We start from the raw sequence: 21770 nt of genomic DNA on the forward strand, positions 1-21770 counted from the left end.
ATAAAATGCTGGAAAAATCTCAACAGGTCTGGCAGCATCTGCAGGGAGAGAAAAGAGCTAACTTTTTCGAGTCCAGATGACCCTTTGTCAAAGCTAAAGACAGAGAAAGTGGGAAATATTTATACTGTGGAGTGACAATGAAAGATGAGTCACAGCCACAGAAACCCAGGGAAACAGGATGCTAGACATGTGGGCATGGGAGCAGGGTCTTGTGTTAAAATGGCAAGCAACGGGAAGGTCAGGGTCCTGAATGCGTACTGACCCAAGGTGCTCAGCAATGCAAACACCCAGTCTGCATTTGGTCTCTCCAATATAGAGGAGACCAAATTGGAGTAGCGAATGCAATAGCCAAATTGGAAGAGGTGCAAGTAAAACACTGCTTAACCTGGAATTAGTATTTTGGGCCTGTGATTTTAAGCATGGAAGGGGTAAAGGGGCAGGTGTTACACCTGCGATTGCATGGGAAGGTGCCATGGGTGATGGGCGAGGTGTTGGGTATGGTGGAGGAGTGGACTAGATTGTCTCGGAGGGAACGGTCTCTACAGAATGCTGACAGAGGAAGTGAAGGGAAGATGTGTTTGGTGGTGGCATCATGCTGGAGTTGGCGAAAATGGCGGAGGATTATGCTTTACATTTGGAGGCTAGTGGGGTGAAATATGAGAACGAGGGGGACTCTATCCTTGTTCTGGGAGGGAGGGGGTGGCGAGGGTAGTGGCGCGGGAGACAGACCCCACACTGTTGAGGGCCCTGTCCACAATTGTAGGTGGGAAATCACGGTTTCTTCCGCAACCATGATTTCCCATCCACGTGTCTGTCCTTGGCCTACTGCAATGCTTCAGTGAAGCTCAACGCAAACTGGAGGGACAACATCTCATCTACCGGTTAGGCACGCCATGGCCTTCCGGTCTCAACATCGAATTCAGCAACTTCGGATGATTAGCTCCACCCCACCTCGACCCATTTGGTTTTATCCCATTTCATTTTAACTGTCTTTTACCATTTCTTTCTCTCTTGTCTTTCTTTATATATATTAACCCCACCCCCCATCTTTTCCACCTTTCCTTACCCTTTCTCTCCTTTGCTTCCCCCTTTCCCTCCCCCCAAATCTACATCTGTCACAGTTTCCCCTCTAATGTTAGTTTCTCTGCAGTTTGGCCTTTCACAACTTTTGTTCTCTCTGGGAACTGCCATTAGCACTCTTTCCCCTTGCTTTCTGCGGCTATTAGCACCCCGTTTCCATGGGTTTCTGTGGCTATGACTTATTTTTAATTCTCACTCCACAGTGTAAATATTTCCCACATTCTTTGTCATTAGCTTTGACAAAGGGTCATCTGGACTCGAAATGTTAGCTTTTTTCTCTCCCTACAGTTGCTGCCAGACCTGCTGAGATTTTCCAGCATTTTCTTTTTGATGTCACCATGTTTGTAGTGGTGTCTGAGCTGTTTCCAGGTTTTTAGTGTGGCTACTACCAACGGGCTCCTCGAGTACTTGGTTGGGGGAAATGAGAGTGGGGCAGTGGCCTATGTCCAGAGAGATGTTCCAATGCAGGTGGTTTCCTCCAGCTGCACCCATTCCATCTCCGGCTCTCCCAGCCACCCCGGCACCCTTTCTGTGTTCGCGGCCCAGTGGTAGAGTACGAGGTTCGGCAGTGCCAATCCCCCTGTGCCGCCTCCTTTGTAGAATGGTTTTGCAGATCCTGGGTTTCTTTCCAGCCCACACAAAAGCAATGACTGGTGAAGAAGGATTTGGAGATGAAGATCAGGCATGATCTGAATATAAAGGGGAACCTTAGCAGCACGTTCATTTTTATTGTCCTGCATCACTACAGGGTGTTTGCCCTGGGAGGACAGTCAGCGGGCCTTGTCCATGGGACGGAGGATGATGACGACTTGCTGTGAGATGAGCTCTGGTGCTTCTCATCATTTCCTGCAAGAGAAAGTGGGAGCGTGTCCCACCTTCACAGGTCCCTCTTCGCCTCCTCCACCAAGCTAAATAGGTTCAATTGGTGGAGCCATGCCTAGAATGGGCTATCTGGATCCCCAGGTATCAAAACTTGGTTTGGGCCAGTTTGAACGACAGCGTGCCCAGCTCTGCTCTTCTGTCCTCCTCTTGATTCTGCTCTTGCTCAGGTTTAGTTTTTATCCCGAGAAGGCTCCGAACTCCCTCAGGAGTTACCCATGCCGGCTAGGGGGTTTGAGACGTAGAGAAGCAGGCCATCTGCATAGAGAGAGACTCTGTGCTCCCTGTCTCCCCTCCGAAGCCTCTCCATCCCTTTGCTGATCTGAGATCAAAGGTCAGTGGCTCAATTACCAGAGCGAACAGTAGCGGGGACAACAGGCATCCCTGTCTCATGCCACTGTGCAGCTAAAAACCACCAGAGCTGGTGTTGTTTGTTCGTTGGGGAGGCAGTAGCCTCGTTGTATTGTCGCTGGACTAGTAATCCAGAGACCCAGAGTCATGCTCTGGGGACCTGTGTTTGAATCCCACCATAGCAGATGGTGAAATTTGAATTCGATAAAAATTTGAAATTAGAAATCTAAAGGTGACCGAGGAACCTTTGTCGATTTTCGTAAAACCCCATCTGGTTCACCAATGTCCTTTAGTGAAGGAAATGTGTCGGTCTGGCCTACATATGACTCCAGATCCATGGCAATGTGGTTGACTCTTAAATGCCCTCAGGGATGGGCAATAAATTTGGCCCAGCCAGCGCTGCACACATCCCATGAACAAATTTTTAAAAATATTTGCCTGCCTTTCGAGCAATGTACCGTAGTTTCTCCCATGAGGTGAGCGCTGGGCCAAACCTGAACTGTTCCAGCACTTCCATGAGGTACCTCTAGCCTACTCTGTCGAAGACTTTCTCTGCATCAAGGAAGATGACCACTTCTGTGTCTCCTCTCCGAATGGGACCATGATCGTGTTCAGCAGACCTCTGATGTTCGCTGTCAGCTGTCTGCCCTTGACAAACCCAGTTTGATCTTCTATGAATACTTCTGGCAAGCAACTCTTCAGTCGCCTTGCCAGAACTTTTGCCAAGACTTTGGCGTCAGTGTTCAGCAGTGAGATGGGTTTGTATGACCCACACCCCACCGGGTCTTTGTCTTCTTACGGAATCAGTGAGATCGAGGACTGTGCCAGCGTGGGCAGCAGGGGCCCCCTCAACAGTGAGTCATTGATCATCTCCCTCATGTGTTGGGCCATTGTTGCCGCAAACATCTTGTAGAAGTTCACCGGGAACCCATCTGGTCCCGGTGCCTTTCCTGACGGCATGTTAAGGGCAGCACGGTAGCACAAGTGGATAGCACTGTGGCTTCACAGCGCCAGGGTCTCAGGTTCGATTCCCCGCTGGCTCACTGTTTCCTCACATAGTCCAAAGACGTGCAGGTTAGGTGGATTGGCCATGATAAATTGCCCTTAGTGACCAAAAATGTTAGGAGGAGTTATTGGGTTACGGGGATAGGGTGGAAGTGAGGGCTTAAGTGGGTCGGTGCAGACTCGATGGGCCGAATGGCCTCCTTCTGCACTGTATGTTCTATGGACTGCTTTCCATGACCTCCTCCAATCCTAACGGTGCTTCCAGTCCCTGCCTCTTTCCCTCCCCCATGGCTGGTATGTCCAGCCCATCCAGGAATTCTTTCATTTTCGAATCCGCCTCTCAAGGCTCGGAAGTGTACAGCTCCTGGTAGAAAGTTGCGAAGGTTCCGTTGATCTCATCTGGAGTCGTGACTACTCTGCTGCTCCAGTCCCCCACCTATGCTATTTCTCTTGTGGCAGCCTGTTTCCTCAGCTGGCCCTGTCCCCAAGCTCATAAAAGGCCAGTGCCTGGCATAGCTGGTTCATTGCTTTCCCAGTGGAGCAGGTCAAATTCCAATTGTACCTTTTCCTTTCCGCCAGCAGCTCTACGGTTGGGTCATAGAGTACTGTCGATCCACTTCCAATATGGAGTCGATCAGCGGCTGCCTGGCTGCCCTTTCCCTCCTGTCTCTGTGGACCCTATACACTATTATTTCCCCACTGATCACTGCCTTCATTGCCTCCCAGATTGGGAAGGGGGAGACCTCCTTATTCTGGTTGCAGGTTCCATATCCGTTGTGACATTTTTTTCTCAGAACTCCTTGTCGGCGAGGAGATCTTTGTCCGGCCTCCATGGGAGGCGCTGGGCCTGGCCCATCTCCAACGTCACGTCCATGTAGCGTGCCGCGTGGTCCGGGGTTTCTATTGTGGAATATTCCACCCCTACCACCCATGGAAGCACTGAATTACGAAGAAGTCGATGTGGGAATAGGCTTTGTGGACATGGGAGAAGAAGGAAAACTTCTCCCTCGAGTGGTTGCACTTCCACATGTCCACCCCTCCCCATCTGTTCCATGAAGGTGGTTAGTTTCCTTACCATTCCTGATTTAGCCCCCAATCTAGGGCTGAACGTATCACCTTTTGTGTCCTGCACACAATTAAAGTTGTCCCCCATGATAAGTTGGTGGGAGTTAAGGTCGGGTATCTCTGCCAAGGGATTTCAATGAACTTGGCATCATCCCAGTTTGGTGCATATATATTTACGAGAACCACCCTTCTAGGACCCCACTAACAATTATGTAGCATTCCCCTTTGTCAGTCACTGTGCTCGTCGCAGTAAAGACATTTTGTTGAACAATATGGCCACCCCTCTCGCCTTTGTGTCAAAGCACGCCTGATATGTCTGATCCACCAAACTTTTCCTTGCCCTCAGTCAGCCCTTCTCTCTCTCTGTGTCTCCTGAAGAAAGACTACGTCGACCCAAAGGCTTTTTCGGTGGGCCAAGACTCTGGGTCTTTTCATTGGTCCATTGAGTCCCCTCACATTCCAGGTGACCACCCTGATGGAGGGGTTTCTGACCTTCCCCCCCTTCCCATGGGGGTAAACCATTCTTACCTCATGGACGCGTCCCTGCAAGCCCGGGTTTCCCTTTGTTCATGGCCATTCCCTTCCTCTTTCCGACTAACTCCACGTGCAACCCGGTGTGACCAGCATTCTTCCCTTCCCCTCTCCCCATCCTTCAGCACCCCTGAGGGCCTTCTGCCCCTATAGACCTCATTACTTGCCCCCACCCCCCCCACCCCCACTTCCCTTGCCTCTCGCTCCCTGCCCTCCCCCAGCTTGCTGCTCTAGCCCCCGCCCCTCCTGCCAGGCATTTCCTCCCTCGTGGAGATATGCTGCAGCCCCCCCCCCCCCCCCCCCCCCCCCCCCACCCCCCTACTTTTTACTCCGGTGCAACAGCTTGCTCACCAGCATGGTGGCTCCTCCCTGAAAATCGGATCCTTTTGTTCCCAACCCCTCTGGTTCTCCCCCTTCCATATCCCCAAGTACAGTAACCCCAACTCCCCCGAGCTCGTGTAGGTCCATATTGTTCTATTTCTTCTCAAGCCCATTTTTCCATACAATCTAATTTGCATCCTCCAGCGTGTTGAAATAGTATTCTCTGTCATTATACGTCACCCATAGTCTTGCCTGGTACAACATGCTGAATCGTAGCTTGTTTTGGAACAATAAAGTTTTCGCCCTGTCAAACTCAGCCTGCCGCTTAGCCAGGTCAGCAGGATAAATTTGGGTGGTGTGTCCTTCCCATTTACACAACTGCATGCTCCTTACCCACTTCAAAACCAGTTCCTTTTTCTGGAATTTGTGGTTCTTTGCTATTACTGCCCATGGTGGTTCCCCTGACTTAGGGTTTTGTTGGAGATATCTCTGGGCCCAGTCCACCTCTGGAGGTTTGGTGAAGACCTCCTCTCTGATCAGTTTATCGACCATCCTAAAAACAAATTCTGTTGGGCTCCTACCCTCTGTGTCCTCCGGTAACGCGACGATTAAATGGTTCTGTTGATGGGACCTGTTTCCTTGGTCATCTACCTTCCTCTTTTAGGCTGGTTGAGCTCAGGGGGCTAGACAATTAGTTTGTGACACAGAACATGGGCAGCAGCATGGGTTTGAATTTCCGTACCAGCCGAGGTTATTCATGAAGGCCCCGTCTCAACCTTGCCCCTCGCCTGAGGTGTGGTGATTCTCAGGTTAAATCACCACCAGTCAGCTCTCCCTCTCAAAGGGGAAAGCAGACTATGTTCATCTGGGACTATGGCAACTTTACTTTTACTTCCCCTTTAGCACTTTCTGCACTGTCATCAACCTTGCAACATCGGCTTCAAGCAAGGCGATCCACTAGTCCTGGTCAGTGACTGTTATTTCCAGATCCCACACCGTCACCTCTTGGACGTCCAGTGTCCGCTTGCTCTGTCCACTGCAACCAGCGCAGTGGACAATAGGGGCCAGCGCGGCCTCTATTGCCGATTACATTGCCCACATGAGGTCTGTTTTTACCGTTTCTTGTGTTTTTGAAGCTCTGGAGATAAAATTCCATTATCTACTCCGTCAGCGACTGGGTCAGTGTTGGTAGTCTTGATGGTTTTGCTATGTTCAGCTCTGGCTCGCCACGCAGGTCTCCCTGTTCTGGTTTTCCTCTCCTTGCTCTTGCTGACCCTGTGGCCTGGCTGCTAGTTCGTTGACATCTTAATCAGTTGGGTACTAAATGGCGGTTCGGTTGGGGAACTTTTTTGTGCTCTTGGTACCCATTTGATGTGTTAAAAAGTTCTAACAAGAAGTTCCCAGGAGAGGGTCACCTTTCATGCAACCGTTTAGATCATGGCCGCCACCGGAAGTCAACACTGACTGTTGGCGAGAATACACATTGAGTAAATGGTCAATATGAAGTATGATAGAGCTGAAAAATTGCTGAATGAAGAACAAAATCATCACATTAAAAGGTTTTCAAAATAGCTAAAACCGTGCCCATCCATAGGAAAGAAATACAAAGTTAGAAAATAGTGAAAAGGAGTTAAAATACTGAAATCTAGAATAAACAAAACTTTGGACTGGTGGGCGAGTTTTTAAAATTCTTTCATGAAATGTGAGCATCACAGGTTGGGCAACCATTTATTGCTCATCCCTAATTGCCTTTGAGGGGGGGGCGAGTCAACCACATTACTCTGGACCTGGAGTCAAATGTAGGCCAGACCAGGTAATGGTGGCAGATTTATAGAATTTTGAATTTACAGTGCAGAAGGAGGCCATTCGGCCCATCGAGTCTGCACCGGCCCTTGGAAAGGGTATTAGTGAATCAGATATGTTTTTACAATCATGAACAATGGTTTCATGGTCATCATAAGACTTTTAATTCCAGATTTTTTAAAATTCAAATTTCCCCACATCCTTGGGTCAAACCTGGGTCGCTAGAGCATTTCCCTGAGTCTTTGGATTACTAGTCCAGTGACAAGACCACTATGCCACTGCCTCCCCTCGCTTGTACTGTACTAGTACACTTGATAGTTAATGATATCCTGTCCTAAATAGTAATACTCTAATAATTTTAGACAAATGTTTTATCCGCTCTATTTCAAAATGAATATAGAAAATTATGATTAATATTGACCAGTACACTGACTCAGTATACGAAGCATGAATTGCTTGGTGTCATGTGAGATTTATGTGGTATTTCCTAATATTCAGTGACATGATATGTTTTGCTCCGCAAAGGTACGCTATGTGGAATGATAGCGATTGCAGATACAGTCAAACCTGAAGCTGCATTGGCCGTGTGGACCTTGAACAGTATGGGTGTGGATGTGGTGCTCATAACAGGTGACAACCACAAAACAGCAGCTTCAATTGCTAGCCAGGTAGATTTTAATAAAGTTTGATCGATCCCCATGTACAGAGCTCACTGCATTTGGTTTATTACTTCTTGAAATAATTTTTTTCCTTCATTATGCCCCATCTGAGAGATCAGACAGCCGTCTGATTTCTTTGACTTCTCTCCATACCATAATTGGTATGTTTAGTTCAGATTGTGGTAGACATCCAGCTGCCATATTTACTGTATCTAATCCAACTTCTTTATTTTGGTGGCACAATTGTAGACCCAGTTTTATGTGAGATTATAATTCTGATATGGAAAGGCGGTGATCTAGATTTAGTAGCATAATACACATGCACTAATCTCCCAGAAATCAATAAAATTGGGAGAAATAAAAGGAAATTATAACTTGGTGTAAGAAGTGCATGAGATGAGCTCCAGTTAGCTAGTCATGGAATTTTGGTGTGGCACAGATTTATTTTCAAAAATGCTCATGCTTGGAGCCTCACTGTTTCCCTCTTTCTGTCTCCTACACTATCCCTCATCCTTTCTTCAGACATTTCCCTTCTGTGATTCATCCTCTCCCTCTCTCTTCCACATTCTCTCTCCCCCCCCCCCCCGTTCCTCCTGCCACTCTCTCTTCCTCCCACCTATCTCCCTACCTCCAATCCCCCTCTCTACCATCCACCCCACTCTCTGCCCCCTCACTGCCTCCAGCCCCCCTCGCTACCTCTCACCCCCCTGTGTACCTCCTGCCCCATCTTTACCTTCCGCGCCCCCTGTCAACCGCTCACATCCCCTCTCTACTGTTCGCCCTTCCTCTCTACCTCCTGCTCCCCTCTCTACCTCCCTCCCCCTCTCTATCTCCTTCCCCCTCTCTACCTCCCGCTCCCCTCTCGACTTCATGCTCCCCTCTCTACGTTCCGCTTCCCTCCCTCTACCTCCCAACCCCTCCCTCTCCCACTCCAGCCTCCCTCTCTACCTCCTGCCCTTCCTCTACCTCCTGCATCTGCTCTCTATCTCCTGCTCCCCCTCCAGCTCCCACCCCCTCTACCTTGTTCCACCCTCTCTACCTCCCATCGACCCACTCGATCTCCCAATACCCCCTCGACCACCCGACCCTCTCTATCTCCCGCCCATCCCCTCATCTGTCTCCATGTCATTCCTCGCCCTCTCCCTGTCGTTACCCCCATGCCCTTTCCACCAGCCTCACCCTCTACTCCGCTGTCCTCCTTCCAGCCTGCCCTCTCCATTTTCCGTTCCCTCTCCCTCTGAACCTGGGAAATGGCAGTGTTCAAAGACGGATGAAGATAGTGCCAGGGGCTTTGTAGCCCCAAGATAGTAAATCTGAGATCAACCAGTGACTCTCCAGTGACCAAACTCTGGTTTCTTGGTATAGGAGAGAATAGTAAAGAAAAAAATTGCATTAAGCTGTCACACTGTCAGGGTGCCAAAAGTGCTTTATCATCAATTATCGACCTTGGTATAAAAGCATATTGATAATGAAGGATTCAAGAATAATAGAGCATGAAAACCCATGAAAGGATGTAGTGCACTGTTTTGTTTCGAGACATGCTGAGCCTACCAGTGTGCATGGGATTGTGGGAAGGTCCTGTTTTTGTGAGGCGATGGGCACTGGGACTACTGGAGATGCAACTAGTGAGGTTGGAATGTCCAACTCAAGGTCCATTTTCCAAAAAAAGGAAAATTAAATAGAAGGACTTGCACTTATATAACATCATTCATAACCTCAAGACCCATCCAAAACACTTTATAGCCAATGAAGTACATATGAAGCGTAGTGACTATTGCAATGTCAAAATATGGCATCAGCAAGCTCTCACAAATGGCAATGTACTCTAATCCCTTTTACTGATGTTGATTAAGGAACAAATATTATCCAGGAAACCAGGTATACCTCTCCTGGAATAGTGTTCTCTGAAACAGGGCAGCACGGCAGCACAGTGGTTAGCACAGTTGCTTCACCGCTCCAGGGTCCCAGGTTCAATTCCCGACTTGGGTCACTGTCTGGGCGGAGTCTGCACGTTCTCCCCGTGTGTGCGTGGGTTTCCTCCGGGTGCTCCGGTTTCCTCACACAGTCCAAAGATGTGCAGGGTAGGTGGATTGGCCAGGCTAAATTTCCCTCCGTGTCCAAAACGGTTAGGTGGGTTACGCGGACAGGGTGGAGAATTGAGCTTAGGCGGGGTGCTCTTTCCAAGGGCCTGTGCAAACTCGATGGGCCGAATGGCCACCTTCTGCACTGTAAATTCTATGACCTATGAAATAATGCCACGGGATCTTTTACATCCATCCAAGGGAGCAAACTGAAAAGTTTCTAAATGCCATTTGTGTCACCGCTATCTAACCACATTTAGTCACTTTTTTAGGCTCTGGGGAGTTTCTTCCTGTTCAAGCCCACACTTCAAATTATTTTCATCACTGGGGAGCTGAACTCGCTAGCTCACACCCCCTTTCAGGCCCCACCCCACCTTCAAGGACCCCCACCCTTCACCTCCCCAACCTTCTGGAGGTCCCTTCATACCCTCCTCCACTCTCAGTTCTTGGCATGGACCCCCTCAAGCCCTGAACCTTGGCAGTGCAACCCAAGCACATTGGCACCCTGGCAGTACTCCTGCTGGTTTTGCAGTGCCACCTGGGAACCCTGGCAGTGCCAAGGTGCCAGCCTGGCAGTTACAAGGTGCTTGTGTTCCAGGGGGAGGGCCAGGTCATCACCCTGCCCTGTCCCTGACCACCCAGGGGCCTCCAATGGTGTGCCTCATCTCCCAGGTGCCATTCCGTCTGGCCCACATTTGCTTGGACCAGTACTGAACGACGCCCGGAAGAATCTGGAACAAGGGACCACTGCTTGAAAATAAGGGGTCCAGTCATGGGTAAGGGGTTGCCAATTTGAATCAGACATGAGGTGAAATTCTCTGAGGCACTCTTCCTGAAAAGGCAGTGAAAGCAGAGTTTTTGCTTCCTTTTTAAGGCAGAGGTGGATATATTCTTGGTAAGCATGATCAGGGATAGGCAGGATGCAGATTTGATGTTACTGTAAGATTAGCCGTGATCCTATTAAATGGCGGAGGCCTGAGGGTCTGAATGGCCTCCTCTTGCTCCTTGTTTGTATGTATGTCAGTGGTTCCCTTTGAAAACAGGCACATTTTTAAATAGTCATCTTCAGGAGGCCTGGGCACAATCCCAGTCCTTTTGGTAGATTTCCATTGAAATTGTGGTGTTTCTCGGGACCCAATCTTCTTACTATGTTCTAACAGAGATAACAATTAAGTACATACAGTTTATCTATTAGAAAACTTTATGCACTACCACCTCCTCAGATGTGAAGGTATTAGTGTTCACATTTTAAGTTTCTCATCTTTCAAAAGTAATCTTTTTAAAAGACAGTTTTGGGACTACAAAAAGAACAAAGAACAATACAGGACAGGAACAGGCCCTTCGGCCCTCCAAGCCTGCGCTGACCATGGTACCTGCCTAAACTAAAACCATATGCACTTACAGAGTCCGTAACATAGAACATAGAACGATACAGCGCAGTACAGGCCCTTCGGCCCACGATGTTGCACCGAAACAAAAAGCCATCTAACCTACACTATGCCGTTATCATCCATATGCTTATCCAATAAACTTTTAAATGCCCTCAATGTTGGCGAGTTCACTACTGTTGCAGGTAGGGCATTCCACGGCCTCACCACTCTTTGCGTAAAGAACCTACCTCTGGCCTCTGTCCTATATCTATTACCCCTCAGTTTAAAGCTATGTCCCTTCGTGCTAGCCATTTCCATCTGCGGGAGAAGACTCTCACTGTCCACCCTATCTAACCCCCTGATCATTTTGTATGCCTCTATTAAGTCTCCTCTTAACCTTCTTCTCTCCAACGAAAACAACCTCAAGTCCATCAGCCTTTCCTCATAAGATTTTCCCTCCATACCAGGCCCTTCCATTCCCACCCAATTCATATATTTGTCTAGATGCCCCTTAAATGTACCTGCTCCCACCACCTCCCCAGGCACCGCGTTCCATATATTTACCAACTACTGTGTAGAAAACTGGCCTCGCACATCTTTTCTAAACTTTCCCCCACGCACTTAAAACCTATGTCCCCTAGTATTTGATTCTCCTACCCCAGGAAAGAGCATCTAACGATCTACTCTCTCCATGCCACTCATAATCTTACAGACCTCTATCAGGTCGCCTCTCAACCTCTGTCGTTCCAGTGGGAACAGACCGATTTTATCTAACCGCTCCTCATAGCTAATGCCCTCCATACCAGGCAACATCCTAGTAAACTGCTTCTGTACCTTTTCCAAAGCATCCACATCCTTCTGATAGTGTGGTGACCAGAATTGTACACAATATTCCAAATGAGGCCGAACTAAGGTCCTGTGCAGCTGCAACATGACTTGCCAATTTTTATATTCAATGCCCCGACTGATGAAGGCCAGCATGCCATATGCCTTCTTGACCACCTTATCCACATGCGTTGCACTTTCAGTGATCGGTGGACATGCACGCCCAGATCTCTCTGCCTGCCAATACTCGCAAGAGTTCTACCATTTATTGTGTAATTCCTACAGCATTCCAAAGTGCATTACCTCACACTTGTCCGGATTAAACTCCATATGCCATTTCTCCGCCCAAGACTCCAACCAGTTTATATCTTGCTGTATCCTCTGACAATCCTCTTCACTATCCGCAACACCACCAATTTTTGTGTCGTCTGCGAACTTACTAATCAGACCAGCTACATTTTATTCCAAATCATTTATATACATTAAGAACTACTGGAAATATATATAATATATATATATGAATTAATAAGATACTTGTCCTATTTACTACTCCTAATTGCAATCATCAGAAAATAAAAATAGGTTTAAATTTTACAGTTGGTACAAATAAATACAATAAATTCTCTATTATAGTTTTATGCTTGTGTTTCCATTTGTTAAGGTTGGCATCAAGAAAGTATTTGCAGAAGTTCTTCCTTCGCATAAAGTAGCCAAAGTACAGGAACTTCAGGATCAGGGGAAAATTGTAGCAATGGTTGGAGATGGTGTGAATGATTCTCCAGCCCTGGCAAAAGCTGATGTGGGAATTGCGATTGGAACAGGCACAGATGTGGCTATTGAAGCAGCAGACGTCGTGCTTATTAGAGTGAGCCAATGTTAAAATTCATGTAATATTTATTAAGAACTTTTGTTCTCAGATTATCCATATTTTATTGCAAAGATAGATAATCCAGGATAAAACTAGTCACTAGAAGTACAAAATTTTTATTTAAACATTGTTTAAAGTTTGTGGTTTCATACATTCTCTGTTTCTCCACCCGCCCCCCCCCCCCCCCCCCCCCTGCCCCAGAATGATCTGCTGGATGTCGTAGCGAGCATTGATTTGTCAAAAAAGACTGTTCGGCGAATTCGAATAAATTTTATCTTTGCTTTATTTTATAACCTGATAGGAATCCCTATTGCTGCTGGTGAGTGGGAGTTTTTCTCTGTGTTATTCGCATCGTTGTGTTGCATTGTAATAGTTAATTTCAAAAGGCTGCATGTTTTTTACCCTTCCCCACGACAATTAAAGCACTTGTAAATTGTGTGAGGCTTGTGGCCGTGCAGAACTTCCCAGACTTGAGTTTAATGCAGCTAGCTGCAGATCAAATATTAAAATTCCAGCAGTTACTAAGACCAGTTTCATTATTGAAATAAAAACAGAAAACGTTGGAAGAACTCAGCAGATCAGGCAGCATCTGTGGAGAGAGAAACCGATCTTATTGAACCGAACCCCAGCAGTGTTGTTTGCCTTGCAGCTGGTTGTTATAAACCTACATTTGTGCATATAAGAGCACCTACAAATTGCTTGACTAAATTCCATGGTGTGAGAGGATGGGCGAGATCTACCGGCCTCATTGCATGGACCATTTAAATAGGGTGAACCACACCAGGGGCCGATTGGTTTCCGATCTAACTGCCCAACTGCTTGACGAGATCAGGACCCCACTGCGGCGGGCGAGAAACCAATAATGACCAATTAAGACCAATTTCCATCCCATTAAGGGGAAGGACCTCCTATCTAACGGTCACCTGTGATCTAACCGCCTCCCCAGCGAGCGATTATGCGAGCGCCGTTTAATCTGCCTATTTAAAAACGTGAAGCTGTCGGAGTAGCTGCTGGGGGGGGATCCAAGGAGGTGAGTAGCCATTTTGGAAATCAGCTTGTTCGGCCGGGGCACTGGGACCGTTGACCCGGTTCGCGGCGGGGTGGCCGGGTTAAGAAGCCTACACTGGGGGTTGGCGGGGGGGGCTCGGTCGAGAGGGGTGGGCTGCAATCGGTGGGATTCGCCCCTGGAATGGAAGGGGGAGTGAGTGGTCCAGCACCCGCAGGCTTGACATACCACCCCACTGTGTATACCAATAGCAGGCCTTTCCCTCTGGGTCCTTACCCGGCATGATGAATAGCCAGTTCCTCAGGGTGTGGGGTTATACCCATAACTGGGACAGCTCCAGATGCTGCCTGTCTGTCTGGTACCCGGGACAGAGCAATGTCTGTGGTAATATGATGATGGTCACTTTAACTCCCATTGCCCATGGCGGCCTCTGGCTGCACAGCTGAAGACTATTGCTAATGGGAAATTGGTAATTTTAGTAATGCGAACTCTTTACAGCTCCCAGGTGGATCTCCGTGGGTACATGTGCCAGATGGTAGGCGGTTGTTACAGCTTAGCACCCAAACAGACTGAGCAGCCTGGACTCTTTGACTGAATTCCGAAGGCATCAACACCACAGAGGCAAGAGCCAACATTCCAACATTCAGGAGCTGTGGGCATCCCCGTGTCCTGTGGGTGGTTGTGTGGACCGGGGAGGGAATCAGCTCCCAGCTCAATTAACGTTACCAGCAGCTGTCTGGGGTCCGGTGCCCAGGGAACCCTGCTGCAGCCGGGGATGCATGTGCAGGGCGGGTTGGATGACACCCTGAGGGTTGGCAGGGGGTGTGAGGGTGGGGGATGCCTGGAGATCCACGGTGCTAGTGGCAGCCAGGGAAGGCAGTGGCAATAACATCAACAGTAGCATGTCCAGGGGCCCAGCCCCACCCCCTGAGGACCCGGCTATCTATCATGCCGGGTAAAGACCCAAAGGGGGAGGCCTGCGGTGGCTCAAGGTGTACAGGCATCGCTGGTCTTTTGAACAGATTATGGACAGCATGTGATGCACGAGGCTTCACCTCAACAAGGGGATGGTGCGGCACCTGTGCCAGTCCTTGCGGACCTGGCATCACATGGAGAGGACGATACTCGCTCTCAGTGGCCGCCTAGGTCCCCACAGCTCTGAACGTCTATGCCTCGGGATCATTCCAGGACCTGAGTGGGCACTTGAGTGGCACCTCCCAACCTACAGCCCACAAGTGCATCCGTGAAGTCGCGGATACTCTGTTTGCCCGGGCAGCCGACTACATAAACTTTGACCTGAACCAGAGATGCTCTCATCCTCGACCACTGTCCTCCCACTCCCCCGGCTCACCCTCTTTCATCATCTCAGGGTCTGTGTTACACCACCCCAGGATGATGGGCTTGTGTAGGCATTGTCAGTGGGTCACTATACAAGGCAGGAGGGTGATGATAACTCGCTATGAGCTGAGCTCTGGTGCTGCTCAATCTATGCCATAGTCTGATTCCTGTCTGTTTGCTGAAGACCCGCTCACACCCATCACCTGCAAATGATTTGCCTTGCAGAGTGGGGGGGGGGGGGGCGCGCAGGTCCTGTAACAGGGAGCCCGGGGGTCAAGGGAGGGCGAAGGGCAAATTGGGAGGGGGTGCAGACCAGCCCGCAGTGCAGAATAACGTGACAGAGGCTTCACATGTTTCGGGTGCAATGTATATTTCATAGTATACAAATGCAATAGTGACCCCAATAGTGTCCTTAACTACCGATGGTGCCCTCTCAGTGATCCTCAATCTTCCTACTACTAATAATAATAATAATAACCTTTTATTATCACAAGTATGAAGTTACTGTGAAATTCCCCTAGTCGCCATATTCCGGTGCCTGTTCGGGTAAGCTGGTACGGGAATTGAACCTGCGCTGCTGGCCTTGTTCTGCATCACAAACCAGCTGTCTAGCCCACTGAGCTAAACCAGCCCCTAGTACTACATCTAGATGTTTCTCTGGGATGCACATCAGAGGTGGAGGCAGCCTGCTGCCTATCACGTCCTGTGACATTTGATGCGGGCGTCCTCTGGCGGGCTTGGGGCCAGAGGGCCCCTGCCGCTTTTCCGGCGGAACATGCCTTACCGTGCTACCATGTTCCGCACGCTGACCCTGAGAATTGCCGTTGTCAGGATGGGTTGAACTCGGGAGGGATGGTGACCACTGTCGTGTCCATGTAGGGAGGCTCCAGGTTGGCCTTCAGTGCTCCCTCTTCCCGATCGGTGCCCGTAGCCCTGGGGATCAACTTGGGACGGAGGGGCAATGTGGCTCCCCAATGTCTGCACCATGGTGTCAATGCCCTCAGCAATGCTCCTCTGTGAGCGGGCCATGTTCTGCAGTGCCTTGCCAATGTCCACCTGGGTCTGATACACGGGCCGTAGCGACCATGACATGCTCAGGAGCACCTCAGCCAATGCCCACCTGAGACCTTGTATTCAGTAGGGAGTGGATCTCCCAATTAAACCATGATTTCCGGTTGGGGAATGTACGTGCTACCTTCTTTGGCATGCAGTCTTCTACACAGTTGCTGATGAAGTCTGTGATGGTGGTGGCATACTCATTGAGATTGGTCGCTGAGTTCTTGAATATGGACCAGTCCACTGACTCCAAGCATCACATAGGGGCTTTTCGGTTGCCTTGGACCAGCACTGCATGACCTTCTTAACCGGATTCTCCCGCTTAAGATTCTGCTTGTATGCCAGGAGAAGGAGCACCGTCTTATGGTCCGATTTCCCGGTTTGGGATGGATAGGTAGGGCTCCATGATGTTCATGTAAATAAAATAAAATAAAAATAATCTTTATTATTGTCACAGGTAGGCTTACATTAACACGGTAATGAAGTTACTGTGAAAATCCCCGAGTCGCTACATTCCGGTGCCTGTTCGGGTACACAGGGAGAATTCAGAAAGTCCAATTCACCTAACAGCACATCTTTCAGGACTTGTGGGAGGAAACTGAAGCACCCGGAGGAAACCCACGCAGACACAGGGAAAACGTGCAGACTCCGCACAGACGGTGACCCAAGCCGGGAATCGAACCTGGGACCCTGGCGCTGTGAAGCAACAGTGTTAACCAGCATGCTGCTATGCCACCAGCTGTGGTCGAGAATGTTGATGTCCCTGGTGGGACAGGAGATGTGTTGCTGGAATTTTGGCAGTACACGCTTGAGGTTGGCCTGGTTGAAATCCCCGGCCATGATGAACAAGGCCTCCAAGTTTTCTGTTTCATTGTTATTTATAACGGTGTACAATTTGGTGTACAGCCCCTTCTTCACTTCAGCCCGGGGTGGGATGTAGACCGCCGTGATAATGGCAGAAGTGAACTCCTGTGGAAGTTAGTATGGGCGGCACTTCACAGTCGGTATTCCAGGTACGAGGAGCAGTAGTTCGTCGGGGTTGCCACGTGCGAGCAGCAGGAAGAATTGATGAGGCAAATCCCTCCACCCTTCGCTTTGCCTGATGATGCTGTGCGGTCCACCCAGTGTATTGAGAAGCCGTCAGGTTGTATGGCACAGTCCGGTGAGGCAGGATGAGCCATGTCTCCATGAAACACAGCACACAGCAGCCTCTTACTTCCCTCTGAGGGGTAAGTCTAGAGTTAAGCTCATCCAGCTTGTTTTCGATCGCTTGGATGTTTGCTAGGCGTATGCTGGGGAGTTTTACTCTCACCTGCAGACTGCTGCATTTCCCTCGCTTCCTCAGTCGGCAACTGCTTCTGGATGGTCCCTGGATCTGATGGGAGAAGTCTGACCTCGTGGAAGGTAAGTGGTTGCATCTGGTGGGTTCCGGGGTGCTGGTTTCGATTTTGGTGTAGAGTGTGACAGGGTCCCGGGCGCTGGTTGCGATTTTGGTGTAGAGTGTGACAGGGTCCCGGGTGCTGGTTGCGATTTTGGTGTAGAGTGTGACAGGGTCCCGGGCGCTGGTTGCGATTTTGGGGTTCCAGGGGGAGGGGATGGGGGTGGGGGGGGGGGGGGGTGGCATGTTTACAATCCAGTTGAGCACCGGTGTTCCACAAGTACGGGTTTATCTTTCAGCACTTTTGTTATTTCTAAATGTACGCTGTTCTTCTGATTTTCTAGGAGTATTTTTTCCAATCGGCCTAGTTTTACAGCCATGGATGGGTTCTGCAGCAATGGCTGCTTCTTCTGTTTCTGTAGTGGTTTCATCACTATTGCTGAAATGGTAAGTAACTGAACATTTCACTAATTTGTATTTTTGTTTTTTGCAAGAAGTCAAGGATAGCAACGTTGACTCACACCAGAACAGGTGAAGCTGTTTCAATTAGCATCTTTGATAAGTAATAGCTAGAAATGGGATTGGAGGCTTGCCCCCCCTTAAAAGGCCCTAATCCACCCTACAAATGACATAGATTCAGAGAATGGTTACCGAGCAGATGGAGGTAATGCGGCCAGTCATGTCTTTGCCTATTCTGTGTGAGTTCGGACACATGAGTGCGGCCTCAACCGGGACCTGGGATTCATGTCGCATTACATTCATCCCCCACCATCTGGCCTGCGAAATCCTACCAACTGTCCTGGCTTGGTACAATTCACACCTCTTTAACCTGGGGTTACCCCATCTCTGGATCTGTAAAGATTTAATCACCTGCTAATGCTCGCATTCCAAGCATTGTTTGGCATCTTTGAATTTGTCTATATATGTGTTTCTGGAACAGACCTCTTCATTCACCTGAGGAAGGAGCAGCGCTCCGAAAGCTAGTGACATCGAAACAAACCTGTTGGACTTTAACCTGGTGTTGTAAGACTTCGTACTTTGCCTATTCTGTAAGAGCAACTCGCTTCGTTCCACCGCCCCACTCTTTTCCCATAGCCCTGCAAATCTTCCTCTTCAGCTGCTTACCCAGTTTCCTTTAGAAAGCCCCAATTATATCTGCCTCCATTCTCAGTTAGTGCATTCGAGTTCCTAACTACTCACCCCATAAAAGGTTTTCCTAATGCCACAGTTGGTCCTTTTACCAATCACTTTAAATTAGTGTCCTCCAGTTCCTGGACCCTTCCACCATAATGGGAACAGTTTCTCTATCTACTCTGTTGAGACCTCTCAGAATTTTGAACATCTCCATAAAATATCCTCTCAAGCTTCTCCTTCGAAGAAGAACAATCCAAGCTTCTTCAATCTATCCATGTAACTGAAATCCCTCATTCCCAAAACCATTGTCGTAAATCCTTTCTGCACCCTGTCTAAAGTCTTTGTGTCCTTCCTAAACTGTGGTGCCCAGAATTAGACACAAAGGGGGCGATTCTCCCAAATGGAGCCCAAATGTTCGCGCCATCGTGAACGCCGTCGCGTTTCACGACGGCGTGAAACAGGCACGGGGACGACCGATTCTGGCCCCCATAGGGGGCCAGCACGGCGCTGGAGCAGTTCATGCGGCCCCGACTCAACATGGTGTCAGTGTTCAGGGGCTGGCTGCGCAGGAAAGTAGGCCCGGGGAGGGGGGGGGGGGGGGGAGAGAGCCGGCCCGGCCCGGCGATTGGTGGGCCCCGATCGCAGGCCAGACCCCATCGGGCCCCCCTTCCACAGGCCGCCCCCCCCCCCCCCACCCCCACCCCCGACCGTTTGCGCAGAGTTCCCGCCGGCAGCGACCAGGGTTGAACAGCGCTGGCGGGACTCTGTCGTATCAGCACTACCGCTCGGCCCATCCGGCCCGGAGAATAGGCGACCCCGCCGATTCCAGTGGCCAGCGCCACGCCAACTGCGCCAGCGCAAATGGTGCCGAATCTCCGCACCTCGGAGAATCGCGCTCCGGCGTCGTGGCGCGGTTGCGGCGATTCTCCGGCCCGGCGCGGGGCTCGGAGAATCGCCCCCAAAATACTTAGGTTGAGATAAAACTAGGGTTTAAGAAAAGGTTCATCATAACGTCCTTGGTTTTGTACTCCATGTCTCAATTTATAAAGCCTAGCATCTTAGGTGCCTTTTGAACCACTTTCTCAACTTGTTGTGCCACCTTCGGTGATTTTGTACATACACTCCAAGTTTCCTCAGTTCCTACATCATCTTTAGAATTGTATACTTTCGTTTATATTGTCTCACCCCAGTCTTTCTACCAAAATGTACTTCACACTGGTCTGTATTTAAATTTTATTTGTCATGTGTCCTCCTATTCCATCAGCCTGTCAATGTTCTCTTGAAGTCTATTTTTCATGTGAACAATAGAGTTGGAAGTGGGTAATGTTACAGATATGGAAATTGCACCTTTTAATCACTAGTTGTAAAATCTGAATGTATTAAATGCTATGGGTAAAAATCTGTAATGCAAAAGGGTTTGATATCTTATTAACTAAGCTCATGCCCCATTGAATGCAATAAAATTTTTCCCTTTCTTTCCTATTATCCTGCTGCCCCTTTTTTTACACGCTATCACACTAGGAAGGGTGGCAGGTGTTGATGTAATATAGTACGATTGAAAACAAAACAAAGGTTTTTTGCTTTGTCCATTAATTTGAATCCGACAGCTTATGATCTATGACATGTATTCCTTTGGAATCAAAGAGCAGCCTCAGTGTTTGACTGATTTTTCCCACATAAATAAATATACCAGTTTAATGATTAAAATGGTATGTGTGTCTCTGTTGACAATTCTGAGTGCAATTGATGTTCTGTCTGTAATTCTCTATTTCAGCTACAAGAAGCCAGATATAGAAAAGCTTGAATCTCGAGCACAGAGCTGCATGAAACAGTATACACCATCGCAAATTAATATCTGTGTCGGATTAGATGACAGGCGACAAGATACGCCAAGGTCCAGTGCCTGGAATCGAATAAAACATACTAGTCAATTATCTCTTAACTCCTTGAGCTCTGACAAATGATCAGATCAGAACATACCTCTAAAGGAGGAACATAATAAATGATCTCTGCTGGTTAGAGAGCAAAATTAAGGGTTTGGTAGCTAAGATACTGATTATGAATTCAAAAAAAATATTTTTTTTTAATGTGACCAAACCATTCAATTTGAAGCTCATTAAATGTCCAACAGCAACAAAGCGTGAGTTTTGTTTGATGTGCTCAGCATATTGCTGAAGACTAAACTGCTTCATTAACATTACCTTGCTTTGAAGCAAAGATGCATTACCTTTCTCAAACGGCACATAAGTAATGCATAATTCCTTTGAGGTATGTGTTGAACATCCTCACAAAATCTCAATGAAACCTAATAATTTACTAAGACTTTTAAGGTTGAGAGAACCCATAATTCTGTGCATTTCTCTAATTCTGTTGTGCAATATATGACAAATTATGATGAGTACATTGAAATCCTGAAGGCTTGATTTAAAAATTTGAAATAGGAATGAACAATTTCTTATGAATGTTTAGATCTTTCTATCATTATCTTTTTAAAGTAGCCGGATAAAGAAAAGATTGACCTGTTTGTTTGTACAACATCAGCCAAAAAAGGCAACTGCGCCTCAATAGTTAGCACTCAAAACCGGAGTGCTATGTTTAGATCTGAGTCAAGCTCATAATAAAGATGAATAAAACTGACTCACGGACTGCTTTTTATTGACTGATATGTGCCTCCCGTTGCTTAGTTGCAAGGCTGAAGATCAGAAAATAATATAGCCATGTTCCTTCCTATTGCCAGCACATTTTACTTAAAAAGTACCACAAAACGTATAACTGAAGGATCATTTAGAATAAAGGAATAATATACTTCTGAATGTGACATGGAAGAAATGTTTGATGTCACGATGAATTTTTAACATCAGTCATGTATACATGTTGCACCAGAGTCTGAACCTATAAAGGAATGGTTTTAGAAGTGTTAACAGTGAAGTTAAAGCATTTGTGTTGCCACATATACAAACAGTGGCTGTTTAATGCTTTTCATCTAATTAGATGTACGAGATGTTGCTATGGCATATAAA

The 21770-nt window shown here is 48.1% G+C and overlaps 1 protein-coding gene across 1 annotated transcript in view; it reads left to right on the forward strand.

Moving 5' to 3' along the window:
• Positions 1–21387, forward strand: part of LOC140391979 (copper-transporting ATPase 2-like) — a 193685-nt gene extending 172298 nt beyond the window's left edge. Inside the window, exons 17-21 of the mRNA XM_072477093.1 lie at positions 7561–7703; positions 12632–12835; positions 13040–13157; positions 17961–18063; positions 20525–21387. Coding sequence (XP_072333194.1) covers positions 7561–7703; positions 12632–12835; positions 13040–13157; positions 17961–18063; positions 20525–20714 — 758 coding nt within the window. The 3' untranslated portion in view covers positions 20715–21387. The remainder of the gene's footprint in view (positions 1–7560; positions 7704–12631; positions 12836–13039; positions 13158–17960; positions 18064–20524) is intronic.
• The last annotated feature ends 383 nt before the right edge of the window (positions 21388–21770 follow it).

The sequence above is a fragment of the Scyliorhinus torazame genome, chromosome 15, assembly GCF_047496885.1.
Source record: "Scyliorhinus torazame isolate Kashiwa2021f chromosome 15, sScyTor2.1, whole genome shotgun sequence".
Taxonomy (NCBI): Eukaryota; Metazoa; Chordata; class Chondrichthyes; order Carcharhiniformes; family Scyliorhinidae; genus Scyliorhinus; species Scyliorhinus torazame.